The 21,173-nt window shown below is 37.1% G+C and overlaps 1 protein-coding gene across 1 annotated transcript; it reads right to left on the bottom strand.

The window, feature by feature from the left end:
* Positions 1 to 88: 88 nt before the first annotated feature.
* LOC127653866 (14-3-3 protein beta/alpha-A) lies at positions 89 to 19,550 on the bottom strand. Its single transcript, XM_052140660.1, has 6 exons — positions 19,403 to 19,550; positions 11,541 to 11,841; positions 11,019 to 11,142; positions 4,026 to 4,189; positions 3,722 to 3,817; positions 89 to 1,879 (listed from the first exon to the last, which is right to left on the bottom strand). Exons 2-6 carry the CDS (start codon positions 11,832 to 11,834, stop codon positions 1,823 to 1,825), a joined length of 735 nt encoding a protein of 244 aa, XP_051996620.1. The 5' UTR covers positions 11,835 to 11,841; positions 19,403 to 19,550; the 3' UTR covers positions 89 to 1,822.
* Positions 19,551 to 21,173: the final 1,623 nt, after the last annotated feature.

Raw genomic sequence — 21,173 nt, 5'->3', positions numbered from 1 at the left:
ATGCCATTACAAATGTGCAGTGATTTCACAATGCCTTTGATTTTGATTGAATATATATCACACCACTGTCAAAAACAATACAGCGAAATTTGGAACTGATAAAACTTTTATTTCACTTTAAATTGTCTTTTACACTTTCCTGATTATAACATGTAAGGTGAAACTAGAACCGTTTTAAAAGACATACACAAATCTAGTATTACGTCAATAACCAGGTTGTATTTTTTTTGTCATTTTTTCCTTAAGCTAGTCTAAATTTTCACAACCACGTGCGCGTTAAGCAATGAAACCGTCACAGAAGCTAACTTTAGGCAGAATACTGGTCAGTAAAAACAAAGCAATTGGAGATACCAGATATACAGACAGGCTCGGCTCCACATTCACTACTGTATTTTTTGTAATCAAGCGTAGAATTACTGCCATTTGTTCAGCTAAGGGGAGAGAGATTTCACCTTCAGTGCATGAACATTGTCTTCAGCTTGAGACAGATGAGTTCTACACCTAAGTGGAATGTTATGGTGATGTGACAATGTATTGTGACACTGAGTGAGTAGCTACACCTGTATCTATACGAAGTCTTTCAAAAGCAACTACCATCTTCACCCTATGACTACTTGCCATATACGATCTCAGCTTGTGAAATTACACAAAATTCAAGTTTGTTCAAGAATTTATCAGTGGAACTGTTCAGCTTATACAGAAACTTTCTAGAAAATCCTGAACAGCTGAAATTCACATTGAAGTGAATCAAAATTGAAACTGTGGAAAGGGCGAACTTCAATCATTGACTTGGAGAAGTTCTGTAGAGACGTTCATCAGAGAGAGAGAGACAACAGAGAGAGAGAGAGACAACAGAGAGAGAGAGAGAGAGAGAGAGAGCGAGCGAGCATCTTTGCAAGCAGGTTTACAACATTTTACAAAATTTTGTATTTACCTCTAAAACCTTTAAATCTTTATTAAAGGGAGTTGTTCTTACGCAAATAGGGAACAAAAGTTGACACTTGGGGAACAAACAAGGAAAATCGTCTACTGACGTCAAACCTTTATGTTGACTGCCCCCTGAGACAGCACATTAGGGTAACTCTACCATTTGTTTGATCGTAAAATGTTATGTGCTGATGGAATGCTTTAATTTTACTGTATAGATATGGAATGGCAAACCTAGGGTCCCTTTATTTCATTGTTAGCTGTGGATGCCAAATCAAACGACGCACATGACAGCAATAATATTAATGCATGTTAGTCAGTGTCACAATACAGCCTGTTTCATCCCTTCTGTATGAGTTTGCAACAGAATTGTACTGCTATTCTTAGCGAAACCGTTCAATTCCCATTAACCACAAGATATTCAGGAGGAAAAACTAAACATCACAGTGTTTGTTAAATTAATTGACTGTTTAATAATTTTTTGAAGAAAAAAACAAACAAAAGAAAACAGCAATCGCCAGTACACTATTTAGGGAATAAAGATAGAGGGGGGATAGGAACTCTAGAATGCATCATATCCTGCTAGAGGCAGAAAACATGCCTTTTAAAAATTGTAGGAGGGAAAGATGGACTTTACCTCTTTTTTTGGGGTGGGGGCTTCCCCACAAATACACAAACAAACATGTTTGAGACAAGTCAGCCTTTGACAAACCAAACATTACCCTGTCACTCATGGCCTCTTTGAGGGGTAAAAACGTGTAGGTCAGGTACAATTCATGCTGCTCGTCATACAGAAAGGTGGATAGAGGTGAGGTGGATGGAGCAGGGAATTATGGGCTGTATATGTGTAAGATAAAGAGAGTGTAGGTGGGTTTAACAGTGAAGTGCAACGTCTTTAGTTCTCTCCCTCGCCGGCATCCCCCTCGTCACCCTGGTTTTCTGATGTCCACAGCTGTAGGAAAGATAACAAAAAATTATTTATGCGCATATCAGTCTAATGTGGAGAACTTGTTACAATTTTGTTAATTCATAATCAAACTTGATCTAAACCCAAGGTCCAATACTGACGTTTTGCTTTAAATAATTTTCTTACAATTATTTTGCAGGCATGGGAATCTGTTGGTACTTTGTGATTTGATTCAATTTGAGAGAGTGATTCTCAAGGCATCACAATTTTTCCGCAACAACGTAGGGGCACAATCTTTGGGGGGGGGTGTAACGATTCTACCAAAATATTTCTGCTCTAACCCCCTCAATAGAAATAGAATAAGCAGGTATAACAAGCTAGGATTCAGAGGCGGTTTTGCGGCTTTTGTTTAGTGTAAATTAAAAACATCCAAATCAAATTGACCTTAAACTTCAGCCAGGGATGTACACAAGTAATCGACTAATCGTTCTGCACCAGCTAGTCCAATACTATAAACTTTACCCGAATATCGCAAATTGATTTTCCTTTGCTAATTTGCCTGCTGTGAGCAAAACTGAATTACACTTTACCTCTTTATCACTCACCAAATCTCACATTTACAATGGAGTCCACTGTAGGGGCGCTGTGAATGTGTATTGTTGTTGAGGTGTTGGATGAAATGATGATATGATGGCGTCTGTACTTTCAAGCAAAGCCAAGTGTGGCAATACTGGTAATATTTAAATTCATATTCCTGTCAGAGACTTGCAAACCAATGGACGAGGATCAGCTTTTATGGTGGTAAAAATGTGGAGCTGTACGGGAAGCTTATCAGACCAGTATGTGTGTATGTGCTTTAAGTCTCTGAATGCCGACAGAGTGCATTTTTTAAAAGCAAACTTTTACCACTTGTTTTTCTGAACAATAACATGTGAAATTATAAAAATGTGATTGCCTCATGTAGACTCAAGAGTTTATAGATACACATGCGTTACTCTAACGCCATCAGTATTGGTCTGTATTTAAGCTCCGGGTGAGTGCAAATGTTATTTTTTTTTTTTAATGCATATTGTTCATTTAGTTTTTTACCCCAAACGAAAAGCATAGTTTGTTGAAGTTATCTTATTTTGAAACTGTTCTTGGTAACGTTTGTGAATAAAACTAAATTTTACGAACGTGTAACACGTTATTTTTAAATGACCTTTTAAATTTATGAATATTGAGTATGGTGTTTTTATGGGTTAAGAGGCCTCGACTACAAAATTACCTGAAAATGGCCATCTCTTCAATTAGCACTCGTCTTGGATTTTTGTGTAACTGTGCTTGAGAATTATAAACTTTCTAGTATGCAGCATATCACATGCCGCAATTGTAGTCTCACCCCTTCAGGTCTGTGTGTTTTTTTTCCTGCATTGTGGCTGTTTTGTTTTTTTTATATAATAATGAAAAAAAATATAATAATTTCCAGTCCAAGTGTAACTTTTTTCTTCTTCTACACCGACTGATCAAATCAACGGCAATTTCTTTGCATTCAGATATCAAATGGACAAAGTCACCAAGTTTCGTACCCGTCAGTCAACGGAAACAAGCTTTATCGACAAAACAAAATTGATTTCGGTCAAGAATAACCATACGGTGCATGAGGGTTAATAATTATTACAATTCTGAATATCTGTGAATCGATTGAGAATCAATTGAGAAAAAAAAATGCAACGCCACCTCTATTACATAGCCGTTTTCCCTTTGTATATTAGAAACCTAGTCAACCTTCTGATGGTAAACGTTATTGTTATCAGTCATTGGGGAGCATTAATTTGAGACCCTGTCTACAACCAAGAAACTGACCCAGATGTATAAAAAAAAAAAAAAGGGGCACATGGTACTTACAGTAAGGTTGTCCCTTAGTAACTGCATGATCAGAGTGCTGTCTTTGTAAGAGTCCTCGTTCAAGGTGTCCAGCTCAGCAATTGCCTCATCGAAAGCCTAAGGCAAAGGTAAACAGAGGGTCACATCTTCCATTTACAGGACTTTTGTATTTTTGTATACTGGAAACCCTAGCACACTCCAGATACTTACAGTAGTGTTTAGTATAAACTCTGAAGAATGTTGCATGAATTAGCCTAGATGAAGGATTAAATAGTATATCACGTATACTCAAAACAAGGTTGAGATAAACAGACAATTCTCTAACCGTCTTTGCCAAACTGCAGGCCTGTTCTGGGGTGTTGAGGATTTCATAGTAGAAGACAGAGAAGTTGAGAGCTAGACCCAGCCTGATGGGGTGTGTTGGCTGCATTTCCTTCTTGCTGATCTCAAATGCATCCTGGTATGCCTTCTGAGAGTTATCCACTGTGGCTGTTGATTTGATGAAACAAAAAAATCTTAATTTAAGGATGTAAAATCATGGCAATCTAACTAATATATTTATAATATTATTCAAAAACGAATTGTGAATAACGATAGATATAGTGGTCTGGCAGATTAATCTGTTGATTCATAGCATGAACTTTTAACTTTAAAAGGCACTTCAACTTTTAAATACACCAGGGTCTCTTATTTTGAAATATTTGTGCTTCACTGCTTCCAGCTGCTCATTCAAACATTAAGGGATATAAAATGTGTGCTCCTATAATAATCTACAATGTATTACAATATAAACAATTAAAAAGCAAACATTTTCATATTTCATCAACACCAACAACACATTTCAGTGTGGATGAGCAACTTCTGGAAAACGCTTGAAAACGTTAGTCTGGAGAGCGTTTGGAAAGGTAAACGCTGTTTTCAAATGTATCCGGATAAATATAGATGTAGCCTTTCTTATTGTGAACTGCCCTGCAACAGCTGAACCACTCACAAGCCCCCGCGTGCTTGGAGAAAATACAACAGTGCCACATTTTCACTTTGAAGGACGCAGCGCATGCATTTAATTAAATCGTATTCTTTTAAAGTTTGATAATCACATTTAGACATCTCGATTCCTGTCCGTCTGCCCCAAAATATAAGACCTCTTTAAATAAAAATTAAGACTTGTTTTAACATTTTTGATATTGAAGACCTTTTATAACCTTATTTAAGACTTTAAGGATCCACAGAAACCCTGAATTGAGTCGACTGAGGGCGCTGCCGATATGTGTTGTTGAGGTGTTGGATGAGATTTCATGGTGTCTTTGGCCAAGTGTGAGGTCAAGTTTGGCAATTCTTGTTTAATTCTACTCTATTGGTATTTAGTTCTTGTTGGAATCCTGCAAATAATCAGACGAGGATCTGTATTTATGGTGGAAAGAAAATGTGAAGCGGTACAAGAAACTCTGAAGCTTAACAGACCAGTATGTGTTTTAAATCTCTGAACACAGGCAAAGCGTATTTGATGAAGACATTTTAATAAAAAAAAATTCCACTTGTTTTTTATGAATGATAAAATGTGAAATTATAAAAATGTGATGGCCTTTATGTAGAGTTTATATATGTGCATTAGTGTTGTCAAAAGTACCGGCACTCCGGTACCAAGTCAATACTAAAATAAAAAAGATGTATCGATTCCAGCATTTCTGCACTCCCGGTAATACAGAGCACCTACTCAATTCGGAACCGGCGCGCTGTCTGATATACAGACAGCTACTTACAAACACTCATATGATTATTTGAACATGTGTTCGGAGACTCCTTTTACACCGAAATGGACATGGATGCAACTTAATTAGATTAATATACAGTCTACATGTTCTGTAGAAAACTTTTAATAGGATAAATTAAAGTGTGTTCAATTAAATATAATTTGTTTTCTGTGGTATTGAAACTGGAATTGAAAATCAAGAAATATTACTGGTATCAGTACAGACTACTGATATTTTTGTACCGTGACAACACTAATGTGCATTACACTAATGCTGTCAGTATTGGTTTCTATTAGGGCTGCCACCGAATAGTCGACCAAACGTTAGTTGATGAGAAGAGTCTTGGTCGACTAAGTTTTGATTGGTCTGTTGGTTGCAGAAAAACAAATTCCACAGGAAACCGACAGACACTGGTATTACCGCTGGTTGGATGCTAGGTGGTAATATGGGGTAATTTTTGTTAAGCAGGGTTAGGCCTACAGAATAAATCAAGACTTTCTTTTAACACATTTTTTTAATGAAACTGGAAAACAATTAGTTGCAATTAAAATGTGTGTTTAAAAGATGGCTTTAAAACAGTTATGAAGGACAACATCTCTCTAGAAAAGAACCTACTTCATATGTGCAGTCTATACTGGTCAGGTATTGTTGTCCGGGAAAATACATCATGTGTGTGAATACATTTGTTTTGTTCCCTCCTTTATGAGAGATAGATATATATCTTTAAATATCCAATTACATCGGCAACCCCCAGGCTGAGGGATCAGTGAATATCCTTATTTTAGTGATTCTGCATTGAAAATGAATTAATTTAAAAACTTACATCAAAATACATTTTTAAATACAAATTGCACTCCAAACGAAATGAAAAAGCAATTAAAATAATGAAGTGATCAAATAAATAAAAATATATATTTATAGACATACATACACTGTATGTGACCACCTTTCCATTTACCATCAGGCAAGTATCCGTCCAAACATGCAGGCGGAATATTACTTCCACAAATGAAGACATAAAGCAATTATAATTGTACAAAATAATTATTATAATGATGATAATAAATCACTGAAACATAAATTATGGTTTGAGGTGAATGTGTATTTGTATTATTTTATGTTTAAATCAGATGTACAGGCTGTAGAGTTGTGGTCATAATTAACTGCTGTGGAAATAACGTAGCTGAACTCAAAGCACCTTCTGAGCTGAGATGTCTGATGTCATTTGCAGCACTTATATATGATACTGTTCTTGCAAAAAAAAAAAAATATTCAGAAGACAGAAACAAAGAAAGGGTGAGAACCTTTTACATGCGTGTGTTCCATGTGACCGCACAACTCAACAGTTATACAAACAGCGTATCATGCACAGACAGATTTTCTGTAATTTTTTCCTAAACAATATAATAGTGCGTTTCTTCAAGCATGTGTCTGTCTATGGGAAAATCATTTTTAATATTAATTTGATAATAAAATTAGCCTAATAATAATAATACTAATTTAACACATTAAATGGGAAAACCAGCCAAATATCGTCTTGACATTGTCAAAGCCAACCCAAATGTGCATTTCTCTCTATAAATTAACAAAATGTTCAGACATTCTCCTTGCTGGTTTTTCTGACACATTCAGAATCATTACCACTTCTGCCGGTGTTGCTGAGGCTCGCTTTGTGCGTGCACTTGTAAAATTTACATTTTAAAAACTGTAAAACAGTAGTATTTCTCTGTAATGTAGAACAGTGTTAGCAATGTTACTAATAGCATTCTCAGCCCTTGAACACAAACTCATTTCTGAAATAAATTTTACGAACGTGTCATCAGCTTTTTTGGCCCCCTATCCGATATTTAAATATTAAATATCTGCCGATACAGAGACTCGAACCGATACTTGTATTTGCCTAGATAGACCTGCAGACTGTTTTTTTTTTTTGTTTGTTTACAAAAATAACTAAGTAAACAAAGTCTAAAACAAAATCTAAAATCAACTTCTCCTTAAATGGTGTAATAGCTTATTTTAACTCTAATATTCAGGTACAAAAATAAATCACAAACCCACTGAGTTCTGTATGGATGAATAGAAATCTTACATACACTTACAAATGGTGTATGTAAACAGCTTGACTTGAATAGTCAAAACAAAAAAATTATTTATAAAAACGAATTCAAAATTTCGCAATTCCACTTAAAAGTGCCGTAAATAGTTACACTTTAACAGGCCCAAGTTCAACAATAATGAAACAGTTATTAATAGTTATGTTGTCAATATCAAAAGGTCATTGTGCCATACTGACAACTAGAGGTCGACCGATATTGGTTTTTTAAGGCCGATGCCGATCTTTTGAAATCCGGGTCGGCCGATGGCCGATTAATGCTGCCGATTTATTTTGGCCGATATTTGGCCGATATGTGCTTGTTTTTAACCTCTTATTTGAACCTTTTATTTGAAAGATAAAATGTAACACAAATAATTACTTAAGATAGACAACATTTCTCAACAAATACATTTATTGAACACTTGACCAATCTGCACTTGTACACTTAAAATTAAAAATGTATAAACATATTGTATAAATAATGTATAACAAATATATTAAATAAACAAAGCAGGTGTTACGAACTGCTCCGAGACACGAAGGTTGAAATCCAAATGCAGCTTTAATTAAGGGGCAATCCAGACACGTAATCCAATATTCAGAGCATCCAAGAGAAGCACAGGCATAAACTAGGGATGGGCATCGTTAAGGTTTTAATGGTATTACCATCTTACCGATACTGCTTATCGATCCGGTACTTTAACGGTATTCTTAACGGTTCTTTTTGTTATATATATATATATATATAATTTTATTTCAGGAAGGTCTAACATTAACTGTTCAGGTGTGGTCTAAAAAGAAATCTAATAAAGTAATCAATTGTAAAATAACACTGCATAGTTTATCATAGCTAGATTAATGCTTATTAATGCAGAAGTTATGAACAGTTACAGCTCTTGAAGTCATTCAAGAGCTGTAAGTGATTTTCTCTTTGCCTTTTGTTGTTTGATTCGCAGTGGCTCAATCGTCACGTTTAATAGACCGCTTCCCCTTTAAGACCGAGTTCAGATCTAATAGGCTCCTGATGCAGCATATTTTCTCCCCAACTATTTCCATAACTACGTCCATTTAAGACATAAACTGTGTTTAAGTGAATCTCCAAGCCGGTCATTTTGACATATTTTTGTGTATAGTTGATCGTTTAGACGCATGAAACCCAAAGTAGTCTATACTTTGCTCGTCTCTTTGCGGTGTGTTTCGAGCTGCGCCACCTTGGGAACGTAGCCTATCTCTTGCGCTCTTTTATTATTAAACGCGTCCGTAATTTAGCAACAGTAGCATTTTACAACAATCACCGATCGTGCTGATTCTGGCGTTAAGTTTGAGTTTTAGGGAGAAATGTCAGTGCACCGCTGTGAAGGGAAGGAAGTTGTGCTAGACAGAATGCGGCTTATGTATAAATATTCTTTTTATAATCTTTGGAAGGCGAAATCTAAAATAAAATCAGACTAATAATCACAGATCTAAACCAGGCTATGTTTGAATGTTTAGTTCTGTCACTCATTAAGCAGGGCTGTGTTGTGCTCGCTGTAGCACCGCGTGAGCGAGTTCTCGTTCTCGTTCTCTCTCTCTCTCTCTCTCTGACTGCGAATAGCTAAATTGCATCACAGACAAATGGTTTCATATTATTATACATAGAAATGGCTGGCGATATAAAATAACTTTCTCTTTATAGCAATAATAAATGTATTTTCTTAATTTCTCCAGTACCGACAGCAGAACCGATAACGTCCGAGCTTACCAAAGCCAGTCCTTCAATAGCCTATAGCGAGTTGGTATCTTTTTTTATTACTTATTTATCTGCATTGAGTGACAACCCTCTCAAATATAAGACACACAAACAGAACAAATAAAAGTCTCAGATTCACTGTCTGTAATTGCAAAATTCTTGCTTCCATATTGTGACATGATAGCAACCCTTCTGCTGTGATAATTGCAACTTCAACTACGCTATCAATATCCAAAGTAGCCGAACGTCATGTCAACTATCGCGTTTGTCACGTTTTTTTCTTGAAGTTGGCAGTAACATATCAAAAGTTATTAATTAAATCTAAAGAAGTTATACAAATTTAACCCTTACTGTTTTCTCCAAGGAACTTAGCTCCTTCCTTAGGCACTGAGGTCTGCTCACTCTGCTGGAAAATGACTCTAGGGGCAGCATGCGTCGAACACGTGTTCCACAACAACACTAGGCTGCCCACAGATGCGCCTGCCTAATAATCGGCTTGATATGCGTGGATATTGGCCGATGCCGATTATGTAAAAAAAACGGCCGATTAATCGGTCGACCTCTACTGACAACCAGTAAAAACCATGAAAGCATCACACACCGCAGCGATACATTAAAAAATAAGACAAATATATTCATAACAAGCCCTAAAACTTCTCCAGTGAGAAATCATTAATATCTATGGTCTGTTTACAGTCTTGGAGTTTGCTGTAACACAAATCACTAATTATTAAGCAAATGCATGAAGACGTGGTGTCGTTATTGAAGGTTAAACTGTTATATTTATTATTAGTGGTATTGTGACCAACATTAATCTATTTTAAATTGGGATGAGTGACTGATAATGAGATATTGCGAGCACCTGAAGAGTGCACGTCTTTGACAGAGCGCTCATGTTAAAGAGAGTAAAACTAAAAGCGCTCATGATTGCTAAAACAGTCTCTAGCCCTCAACACAACATCTGATTGTCACAACTCACGTCATGTATTTGCATGTTTATTTGTTCTTTAATGTGTTTTTAAACCTGTTAGCAGCCTTTATATCCTCTTCCTGTTCACTCTGCAATGAGTCTGAATAACTACCGTAACGATGCTAGAAAATGGGCAAATTAATATTCATACACATGTAATTCTTACACATTTTTAAAAACAAACAGGCATATTCATCTCAATTACATAATTTCTGAAAGTTTAAATTTGTGAATGCTTAGAATTGGCAACAACTCACCCTCCATAGGCCATTCTGTCATGCTTCAAGGGCTGAGAAAGCACTCATTCATTAGAGGAGCAGTGTATGTGTGATTGTCTGCATGTTGCAAAAAAGATCAGCCCTAAATCTAGGCACGATTGGCCGATCACTGATTTAAGAATAATATCGGCTGATTTTGATTGGTGGTTGATCGAGCGGGACATCTCTAGTTTTAATACACGAGTAATCAATTACTCATCTTTTTGTGGGTTAGAGTTCTCGACTACAAAATTCCTCGAACACGCCCATTCCATAAAATAAAAAAACCATCAACCACTAATTGCTATAATCTCAACAATGCAAGAACTTAAGTCATTTGTTTTTTAATCCTTCTGTATTAGCGGCTCAGATCTTTACTGTATTAAATTACCTCCACCTTAATGACTAAACTTGGATCACTTGTTACCCAAACATCTATGACACAAGCTTGGTGCCAACATTAAAATGCCCATGACAACAAAGTTCGCACAGCCTTTACAAATATAATGAGCTCACTTTTCTTTGAGTCTCCGGCTGCCACCTCGGACAGGTATCTGTAGTAGTCTCCTTTCATTTTCAGGTAGAATACTTTGCTCTCTGCCTGGCTAGCGTTAGGAATGAGGAACTTCTCCAAGAGACCCTAAGAGAACAGAGGAAAGACTAAGGTCTTAGACAAGTTTTAGACAATGACATAAGAGAATTTATAAAACAGACCTTTCCAGTTTTTAGTAATTAATGTACAGGGATTGTAGAAAACTACTCAAACTTAGACCGATTTACTAATGAATCTTTCAGACCAAAAGAATGATTTGCTTCGATGTCATTATGGAGCAGACTTCTACTCCACACAAGAGCAATATCTAGTTAACGAAACATTTTAGAGCAGAGCTAAACTAGTATGACGTATATTCACTATAGAAATTTCCAAGATCTTTCCAGGCCTGTAAAACAAATTTAATTCTGTATGTAACTGGGAGTCAAACAAGCCAGACACACATTCTCCTTCAATCTCTCAGACCCACGTGTCCAATCTCTCACCAGCACATCGTTGCAGATGTCCTGAAGCTCAGTCTCGATCTTCTCACGGTATTCACGCGCCATCTGCTGTTTCTTCTCGTTGCCCTCTGTTTTCTGCTCGATGCTGGAGATCACGCGCCAGGACGAGCGGCGGGCACCCACCACATTCTTGTAGGCCACGGAGAGCAGGTTGCGTTCCTCGTTGGAAAGCTCAACGCCGCCCTCTGTGACAGCCTTCATGGAAGCAGCCATGTCATCATAACGCTCGGCCTGCTCAGCGAGCTTAGCCTTCTGTACTAGATCACTCTTGTCCATGACGCAGCTGCATTGAAAGTGGGGAAGTGGGTTATGTTAGATAACTTTAAATTGCTAGTTTCTTTAGTCTGCTCCATACTTCAGTCCCTGGTGCCGCTATATAAAAAAAGTCAAGTTTTGTTTCGTTTCGTTGACCTCGTTTTGTTGTAAAGAGGTCAACCTTCAAGTTGGTGCCTACTTTGACCTGCACCAGATTCTATTATTAAATTTGGGGTCTTACAAAATTTAAATCATACTGAAGGCTACCCAGGGATCTCATGAGTGACTAATCGCATATAAGAGGTCCAATGAAAAGGCATGTTCATTTGTTTTCTTTTCAAATTCTATTCCTCTGTTCACTTTATGTAGGTCATTTAATGGAGGTTGTTCATCTATATATTTTAATCAATGTATAAGATTAAAAAAGTCCTTTATGAAGGCATAGGGCTGGGCGATATGGCCAAAATTGTTATCACGATATACATTTAAACATTGCATTTCTTTTTTTATTTTATTTCAAAGTTGATGAAAGAAAAGAAAAAAACAATGTATTCTAAACAGTCAAAATAGTCTCTACAAAACTGCACAGGGGGTCCAGAGACGGCCAAAGCAGTAGAGTCTGCAGGAACTTCTACCAAAATGTTTAAATATTTTATCAATTGAAAATGAATGTTAAAAGATCATCTGTTTGTTCTGAAGCATAGTGTCAGCAGTCCAGTATTTGTTGGAATATTTTTACATTAAAATGAATTGTTTTTTTATATTTTTTAGATTCAGATAGAAACCCTTGTGACTGTGGAATGATGCTGAATGTGGGTTCAGGGGTGTCCTGAGAGAACATTTAGAAAAAGTTGTTTTTTTTTTTTTTTTAAATGTAAAAAACATTAGTATATTTTTATTAAAGTGAGAGACTAGTCAACCAACTAGTAATTTTAGTCTTTCCTTATCCATTCCAGACATCTAATTAATTTTCAAAAATTAGAACAGAAATCGATTTGTTTATTATTAAAAGGCTTGTAACATGCTGATTAATAGATACATTTAGAACGTTATGGCCTAAAACAGGGTTTGGCAACTATTTTGGTAAAGGGGCCACATCGGGCTTTAAATAGTGCATAGGGGGCCACATTGTATTACTTTTGAGATACAATGTTCTGCATTGATTTGGTTTTTGTAACCTTTAAGCCCAGAAATAGTTGTGTACTCAATTTTCTGAAGTGTATCTGTGACTAGTGAGACTAGTCTGCAATTGCCTTAAGTATTGTATTGCTCTACAAAAGGTAGATACTTTTCTAACAGGCATTAAAAAGACAAAAACAAATAAAGGCTGAGCTTTTACCATCTCTACTTCCCTTTTTTTATTATTCATTAATATTTATTATTCAATTTAACACTCTCTACAGCAGGGGTCTGTTTTAATAATAATAATATAAAAAAAGAAAAAAAAAGAAAAACAAAAGGAGACATTTATAGAACTCTTAATGTTTGTCGCAAAGCGGGCGAGTTTACTTATTTTTTTCTAAAACATTACCTGTTTACATGCTAAAAGGTTCATGATGCGGGTCTCCTCGATGGTTTGACTTTCAGCACACAACTGAATAACACCAGCTGCATGACTATGATAAATTATTACTGCAAGAGTTAGATTAAAATACAGGCGCTAAGGGACTTCAACATTTCTAAATTGCACAAATAAAAAAATACATTTACATATTCATCCCTTGTTTGCTTTTGCTCGCATGTCAATGATGCCGAGATCTACTTCTATATTTAATTTAATAACTAAGAAGGTTTACCTGCCAAATTAGTAGCACCAAACATCACAAGCAGCCTCAAGAATGGACACAGAGTAGCCGTATAAGACTTTTCCTTTTACAGAATATTGCACTAAAGATAGACAAGTTTGTTCAAAGGGGAAAGCGAGAAACAGAAAAAGTGCACTTGCGTGCATGGTTGCCAGATTGCACAAAATAAGTATAACATTAGTCAGAATTTCCAATTTGGGCAAGTATAAATCTCAAACTGGGGGTGTTGCATATCTTATCTGGCAACCCTGAGCATGGTAAACACTTGTGGAGATGCGTTAGGTCCCAATGCAAGTTAACCAAAATATCAAATGAGAAAAAAAAAACGTTTTCGATAAATGAGCCGCGGGCCACATTAAACCATGTGGAGGGCCTGATCCAGCCCGCAGGCCGTAAATTGCCCATGTCTGGTCTAAAAGGTGCTTTGAATCCACGTTAACTCATGCGGCGCTTCATGTCTAAACACATGCAGGGAAAAGAGGCAACGCATGCAGAGCGGGACAGGGCAGACATTATGCATGTTTGGTGCTAGAGAACAATATTCAAGATTACAGCACAGAAAGATCAGAGCTGTTGTCGACATCACTGTTGTTCTGTTGCGCTCTTCACTAGAGATGATGCAACCATTGTCATGAAGTCTTGCGGTGTGGATGGAATCAATACGTGTCCAACGTAACCTAATTGTTAGCAAGGCAGCTAGCATTAGCAAGTTCATCCAGTCTGACACTACATTACCACTGGCGCATCGTGAGCGAAGTCGAGAGCGTTTTTTATTAATTCTTATGAAAGCCAAGCGTCATGCTCGCAAGGTGGATCATAGGATTGGCAGCGGTGCGGAGGAAGCTCTCTTCTAGCGCTGTGAGCATTTGAGCGGATTTAGTCCACCCCAGTAGAGAAAGCCGAACTGCTTGTGTTTTAGCGACACGCAGTAAATCGAAAATTCCTTATTCAATATTCAAAAGCTTATCGTGGATTTTCTTTATCGTGATATATATATATCGATATCGTTTTATCACCCAGCCCTATGAAGGCATTAAGCAGACAAAACATCAAGTCCCGAGTACCATCATTTCTTTAAAAGAATGTGGCGCATTCAAATGTGACATGCTATAGATTACCACATAAATAATTACGACTCGTCCCTCAGTTTGTAAAAACAAACATTGTATCTACAGTAATGCTCTTAGAATGGATGTCTATGGGGCAAGGCATTCCAAAGGGTTTAAATGTGAAATGTGCAGCTAATATATTTAAGCAAACATATTTTAATTGTTCTATACAAAAATATGTTGAGCAGTGAAGCAGTCCAAATTGAACTTCTTATTAATTCCTGTGGGTGGATTTTTCACTCTTTTTGGTATATGTGAGGATATCATGCAAACGTTTACAGGTTTACATCAAGGCACGAGTTGAAAAATTGGAAACAACATTTGACAGATAAGGTTGGCCAGTGATTTTTACACTTGTCTCGTGTTCACTCTAAGGGTGAAACGATTAGTCGATATTATCAAAAATTTGCATTGTCGAATAGTCTTCTGATTTCATTTAACACAACATAAGATCTTTTGAAACGCTAATGATGATGCAGGAGAGCAGCACTTCAGCTCGCACTTGATTGAGGAGAGGAAGAAAGAACAGCTCACAGTCCAGACGCACTCCAAACAGATTAAGGTGATGTAGATAGAGTATCATAATACAAAAATGCAAATTAAGTATATACAGAAGCGTCGTGAAATAAAGCGGCGCCGTACCTGGTGTTCCGCTTCTCAAAACTTGCCTGTCAGAGCATCTAAAAAGGAAACACTGCACCATTATATACCGTATTTAATGCATCCTTTATTAAAGTTCAAATAATAAGGAAGTGGGCTGTATAAATAAGCACAAACTCCGAAATTGGCATTTGTGTGTGCAGTCACATGGGTCACATGAAAAACAGCGCGAGAGAGTTTCAAACTTCTCCCGGCTGATACACTGTCTCGCGCAGTGATGCTCATCACTGGCGCATGCTTTCTTCAGCTAGATTTTGTTTATAGTGATTGCTCTCGACATGCAAGAAAATCTGCGATATGCAACTCTATAAAGGAGTTTGTCTTTTGTGAGTTAAAGATGGATCAGAATCAAGTGAACGGAAAGGTGAGAGGGTGTAGTCTTAGCCCATTATACAATGCAAAAAACATTTTTTTTTATTTGTCTGCCCAATATAAATATGTAAAAATCCTTAAAGGGTAACTAAACCCCTGCTCAGAGTCTGACTCCACCCACTAGCAATATTTGAAAAATGCTGGAAAAGTGGGCAGACCCCAGCGGGGATAGAGGGGACGAACCGCGGAACCGCGTGCACTTGAGACCCGTAGTGACGGATTAATTGACAGCTGCTGTCAGACTCTAAAATGGAGTGACTGGAGTGACGCAAGTAGCTTTGCCACGGAGCGGTCTTTTGAAGTCGAGGACTTTTCTCCCCCACCTTCACCTGAAGTGAAGGAGGGTGAATTGTCGGTGCACACGAATATCAATTCAAGCCGCTGGCTCTAACTGCGGTTTTAACTCCCGCTTCGCGATCGGCATCCGACGATGCTAGTGAAGCAGCCGCGCAAGGGAATAGGAAAATTCAACTGCAGTAGCCACCGTTCAACCTGAAGAGGGCAGCACTCAGACGTTTTTACACCATATATTGTAGAATTAAAACACTTTATACACAAATGTCAAAAAAATTACTTGAATCAATGACCAGTACTAATAAAGCCCCATTCTTACAGATCATTAACTAAAAAAAGTTGGTTTAGTTACCCTTTAAAACAAGATACATTTACCTGAGAAGCAACATATAAGATATTCAGACTTGTTCTAGAGCAAATATCATGAATACAAGTATATTTCTACTTTACTGCACTGGCAGAAGTATGAACAAGTGAAAAAATACATATCAAAATAAACTTATATTTAATTTTATTGTTAGTATGTTTAATACAACCTTTTAACTCAGGGCACAAGCTGAATAGTCTATTAAGATCCAATGATTAATCGTTGCTATAATCGCCCGAATAATCATTCTAATAACCGTTAGATTAGTCGATTATAAAAATAATCATTAGTTGCAGCCCTAGTTCACTCGTATAACTTTAGAAGTCTTTTGGCAATACTTTTGAAAAGATGAGTATGTATCCTGATGTCTTGCCCTGTAGACTTCATTCTTATCAACACAATTTTAGCTTGTTTTTACAAATTGAGGGACAAGGCGAAATCAGCCCACTTTCTGTGAGAGTCTACAGAAAACTTAAATTGAAACCAGAACATTTCATACATTTTGGACAAAATCACATTGTCATTTTAGAGCAATCCAAAAAAAAGAAGGAAAGTTAAATACAGTTTGTGCATATAATTTGCTTTTTTATGCATGATAAACCAGGTTCTCATTTTTTATGATATTTGTACTTCAACTAACCTGAAAAAAAATAAAGGAATAGTTCACCCAATAATGAATATTCTCTCATCATTTACTCACCCTCATGCCATCTCAGATGCTTATTACTTTGTTCTGCAAAACAATTTTTTTTTAAAGGAATAACTCTGCTCTGTAGGTCCATCCATACATGGTAAATGACTGGTGATAACCAAAACTTTGAAACTCCAATATGCACAAAGGCAGCATAAATGTAATCAATATGACTCCAGTGGTTTAATCCAGGTCTTGAGAAGCAATCCAATATTTTTTGGAAAGGTCAGAGCAGAAGGTCAGGGGTTAAAGCCCCAGCACCGCCAATATGCCACTGTTGGGCCCTTGAGCAAGACCCATGACCATATTATGGCTGACCCTGCACTCTGACCCTAGCTTAGCTGGGATATGAGAAAAAAATTTCACTGTATACATGCTAAATTTATGTATAATGTGTGACCAAAAATAAAAAAAATAAAGGCTTCTATTCCTATTGCCATCCAGCGCTCTGCACATGCATTAAGTACTAGGAAGTTTAATTGAGCTTCAAATCATGATTGTATTTACAAACTGCATTGGCAAGAGGTACAGTGAAAATCCCAAAACCGACTGGATCGCTTCAGAAGACGTGGATTAAACCACTGGAGTTTTATGGATAACTATTATGCTCCATTTCTGGAGCTTCAAAGTTTTGGTCACCATTCACTTGGACCTAAAGCGCTGAGATATTCTTCTAAAAATCTTCATTTGTGTTTGGCAGAAGAAATAAAATCATCCACATCTGGGATGGCATGAGGGTGAGCAAATGACAGAATTTTTATTTTTGGGTGAACTATTCCTTTAAACTTAAATTTAAAAATGGTCAAACTATAGAAAATATTTGAGAGCTGTAACATCCGTGATAGAAATACAAACTACATGGAACACACATGAGTCATTTCATTTCAAAGAGCAATGACATCATTTATAATATTATTATTTATATTCCAATATGATGCAGTGGTTTCTTTGCTGGAGAGTCACAGTCCAACCAAATTAAAAAGCAGGTCAAAAACGATTATTTTTAAAACATCCAAAAGGTTATGAAACAGGTCAAAGTCTAAATCAATCATTAAAACACACAACGCATCCCCCTTATTCAATCTTAATCAAAGTTCTCCAACAGACTGATAAGACTCTTGCCTTGATTGTATCTTACCAATAGATGAATACATTGTGTCCCCCTACCTTCAAACAATGTCACTGAATAGAAATACAAATCAGCTTGAAGGAAATCGGGATTCTTTGAGACCGTTTTGGGAATCTCAACTCTCTCTAGCCTCTCCAGCTCGACAAATGACGGAGTGGCAACGCCCTGGGCGTTATCTCTCCGCCTGAACCGATCCAACTCTTATCTGAGCCCGAAGCACAGGTAACGCTGTCAGGCTAGTGTAAACAGCCCGTTCAGTTCCTGGAGACCTAAGCACAGCGGTGTCCATCAGCCAATCGGCTGCCTAATGTCACTAAGTGCCTTGGAGTAACAGTCAAATGTCTTAGTTTACATACGTGACATAAACAGGTGTCGAATTAAACTTATTTAAAAGGTGTGTCACGCAGAATAAACTAAGCGTCTGTGCCCTCACCGCGCGTCCTAAAAAAAACACCATCCAATCTGAGGCGATGATATTTGCGATTTGTACTTATCCTATTCCACTATATTATGTAATTAAGTGATTTTGAATGTAGCTCAATTGTTGATTTAAGTCATTTACAGCACCCAGTCTCGCTGATACTGCACTGCAGAATATCCGAAGCTCATCGCTAGAGCTAACACGCTAATAGCTTTAGCATCCAATGCAACGCCCTCTCGCTAACGTTACCTTGTGGAATTGACATGGACGCGCCGCCTCACGCGGAACATTCGAGTCGAATTCATTTCTAACGGTTGTTGATTGCAATTAATTGGCACGTGCGCGGCTATAGACTGCGTTTTACTTCCTAAAAGTGTATTTAATCATGACACTGGTTAGCCTGTTAGCTTTCACGACGCCCAGGCATTGAATAGACACGGAGGCTAACCGTTCACCCGTGCGGATAAGTTTGGTTAAACGCTGAGGTGAGTTGGTCCCGCTCCTATATAATAACAGAGCGGGAAGCGCACTCTGCGAATATAAATCGGACACAATCGGAAATAAATCGGGAATACTCGTTATTCATACCCCGCCTCGGCCTAAGTACCGAGCCCAAAACCACAATAGACACCTTCCGCCATTGACAATCTTGAGGGGGCATACATGAGTTAGCACACTGCAAAATGAATCAAGAATATTGATAATATCACATGAGCGGCGTTAATGGGCAATGCAACTCACATTTAAATATATTTCGAGTCCTGATTTGTGTCTCTAAATGATGAGAGTATCAAGCTGTCCTCCGTTTCGCTGCTCGGGGTATTCAGGGCAGTACCACTTCCGCTTGCGCTGACACTTCCGCTTCCTCTAAACTCCACCCCTTCCCCCCCACCAGTATCCATGGTAACCTCTGTCCGGGGTTTCTTACACTGTTTTACAGGGTCGCTTACGTCACGCGAACTATGGTAACCAAGACGTTCGTGACGTAGTTGGTCACCACAGCAACCGTTGCCAGGAGGTGCAGGAGGCTGGCTGCATGCGAATGGGCAGCTTCAGAACCTTTGGGTTCGCTTGTGAGATTAATCATGCAAGCACAACAAAAGGAAAATAATCATATTACCGTTTAAGCATGTTAACGCTCTTTGAAGGACTGGCTAATCGTGCATGGTTACTGTCATTGTAGTTATCCGAGAGGTAAGGCTGTGTGGACTGGTAAATCAGGCCTTTGAAATAAAATATCATTTTTGTTATTGGGCTGGTGAAAGGCGCAAGGCAAACTAAAAAATTATAATAATAATATAGGCCTACTTCCCTACTTCAAACTCCAATATTAGGCCTGTTCATTTTCACTGTCATAAAAAATTATTGTAACATAAAATATGTATTATTTATACATAAATACACATATGCTAAAATGCAGCTCCAAAAGCTCCATATGTCAGAATGTGAAAATATTAAACTGGGGATAACATTAAAACACAAATAACCAATAAAAACACTTAAAACAAAACATCACATTAACAAAAAAGGGAAGTGGAAACACAATAGTAATAATACATATGTACAAATGTATGTCAAAACAAATTAATTGATAACATTTAAAACACAATTAAGCAATAAAAAATTAAAAAGATCTAAGCATCTAATTGATAAAAAGAGAAGTGGACATTAGCAAACAAAAATAATAAAATATATATATATATATATATATATATATATATATATATATATATATATATACAATAAACTGTGTGTGGAGTGGTGGTGGTGTAGTGGTCTAAACCACATAACTGGTAATCTGGTAATCAGAAGGTTGCTGGTTTTATCCCCACAGCCACCACCATTGTGTCCTTGAGCAAGACACTTAACTGCAGGTCAGCTCGGGGATTGTCCCTGTAATAAGGGCTATGTAAGTCGCTTTGGATAAAAGCGTCTGCCAAATGCATAAATGTAAATATATATATATATATATATATATATATATATATATATATATATATATATATATATTGGGAAAAAATGAAAGAGACCACTGCAAAGTTTCTCCAAAAGTTTCTCTGGATTTACTAAAAATATTGTAATTTAGTGCATTTATTTACAGAAATTACAACTGGTCAAAAAAAAAAAAAAAACCATGCATGTTTTCAGACCTCAAATAATTTTTAAACAAATACATAATTTTTCAAATACATTTTTAAACAACACAATACAATTTTTTTTAATTTAGGAAGAGTTCAGAAATCAAAATTTGGTGGAATAACCATCATTTGTTTGATGGTTTGTGGCCATCCATCTTCCTCTTGATCACATTCCAGAGGTTTTCAATGGGGTTCAGGTCTGGAGATTGGGCTGGTCATGACAGGGTCTTGATCCGGTGGTCCTCCATCTACACCTTGATTGACCTGGCTGTGTGGCATGGAGCATTGTCATACTGGAAAAAACAATCGTCAGAGTTGGGGAACATTGTCAGAGCAGAAGGAAGCCAGTTTTCTTCCAGGATAACCTTGTACTT

The sequence above is a fragment of the Xyrauchen texanus genome, chromosome 13 (assembly GCF_025860055.1).
Source record: "Xyrauchen texanus isolate HMW12.3.18 chromosome 13, RBS_HiC_50CHRs, whole genome shotgun sequence".
NCBI classification, from domain to species: domain Eukaryota; kingdom Metazoa; phylum Chordata; class Actinopteri; order Cypriniformes; family Catostomidae; genus Xyrauchen; species Xyrauchen texanus.
The sequence above is the reverse complement of the archived record's forward strand: the minus strand, read 5'-3'. Positions and strand labels throughout refer to the sequence as shown.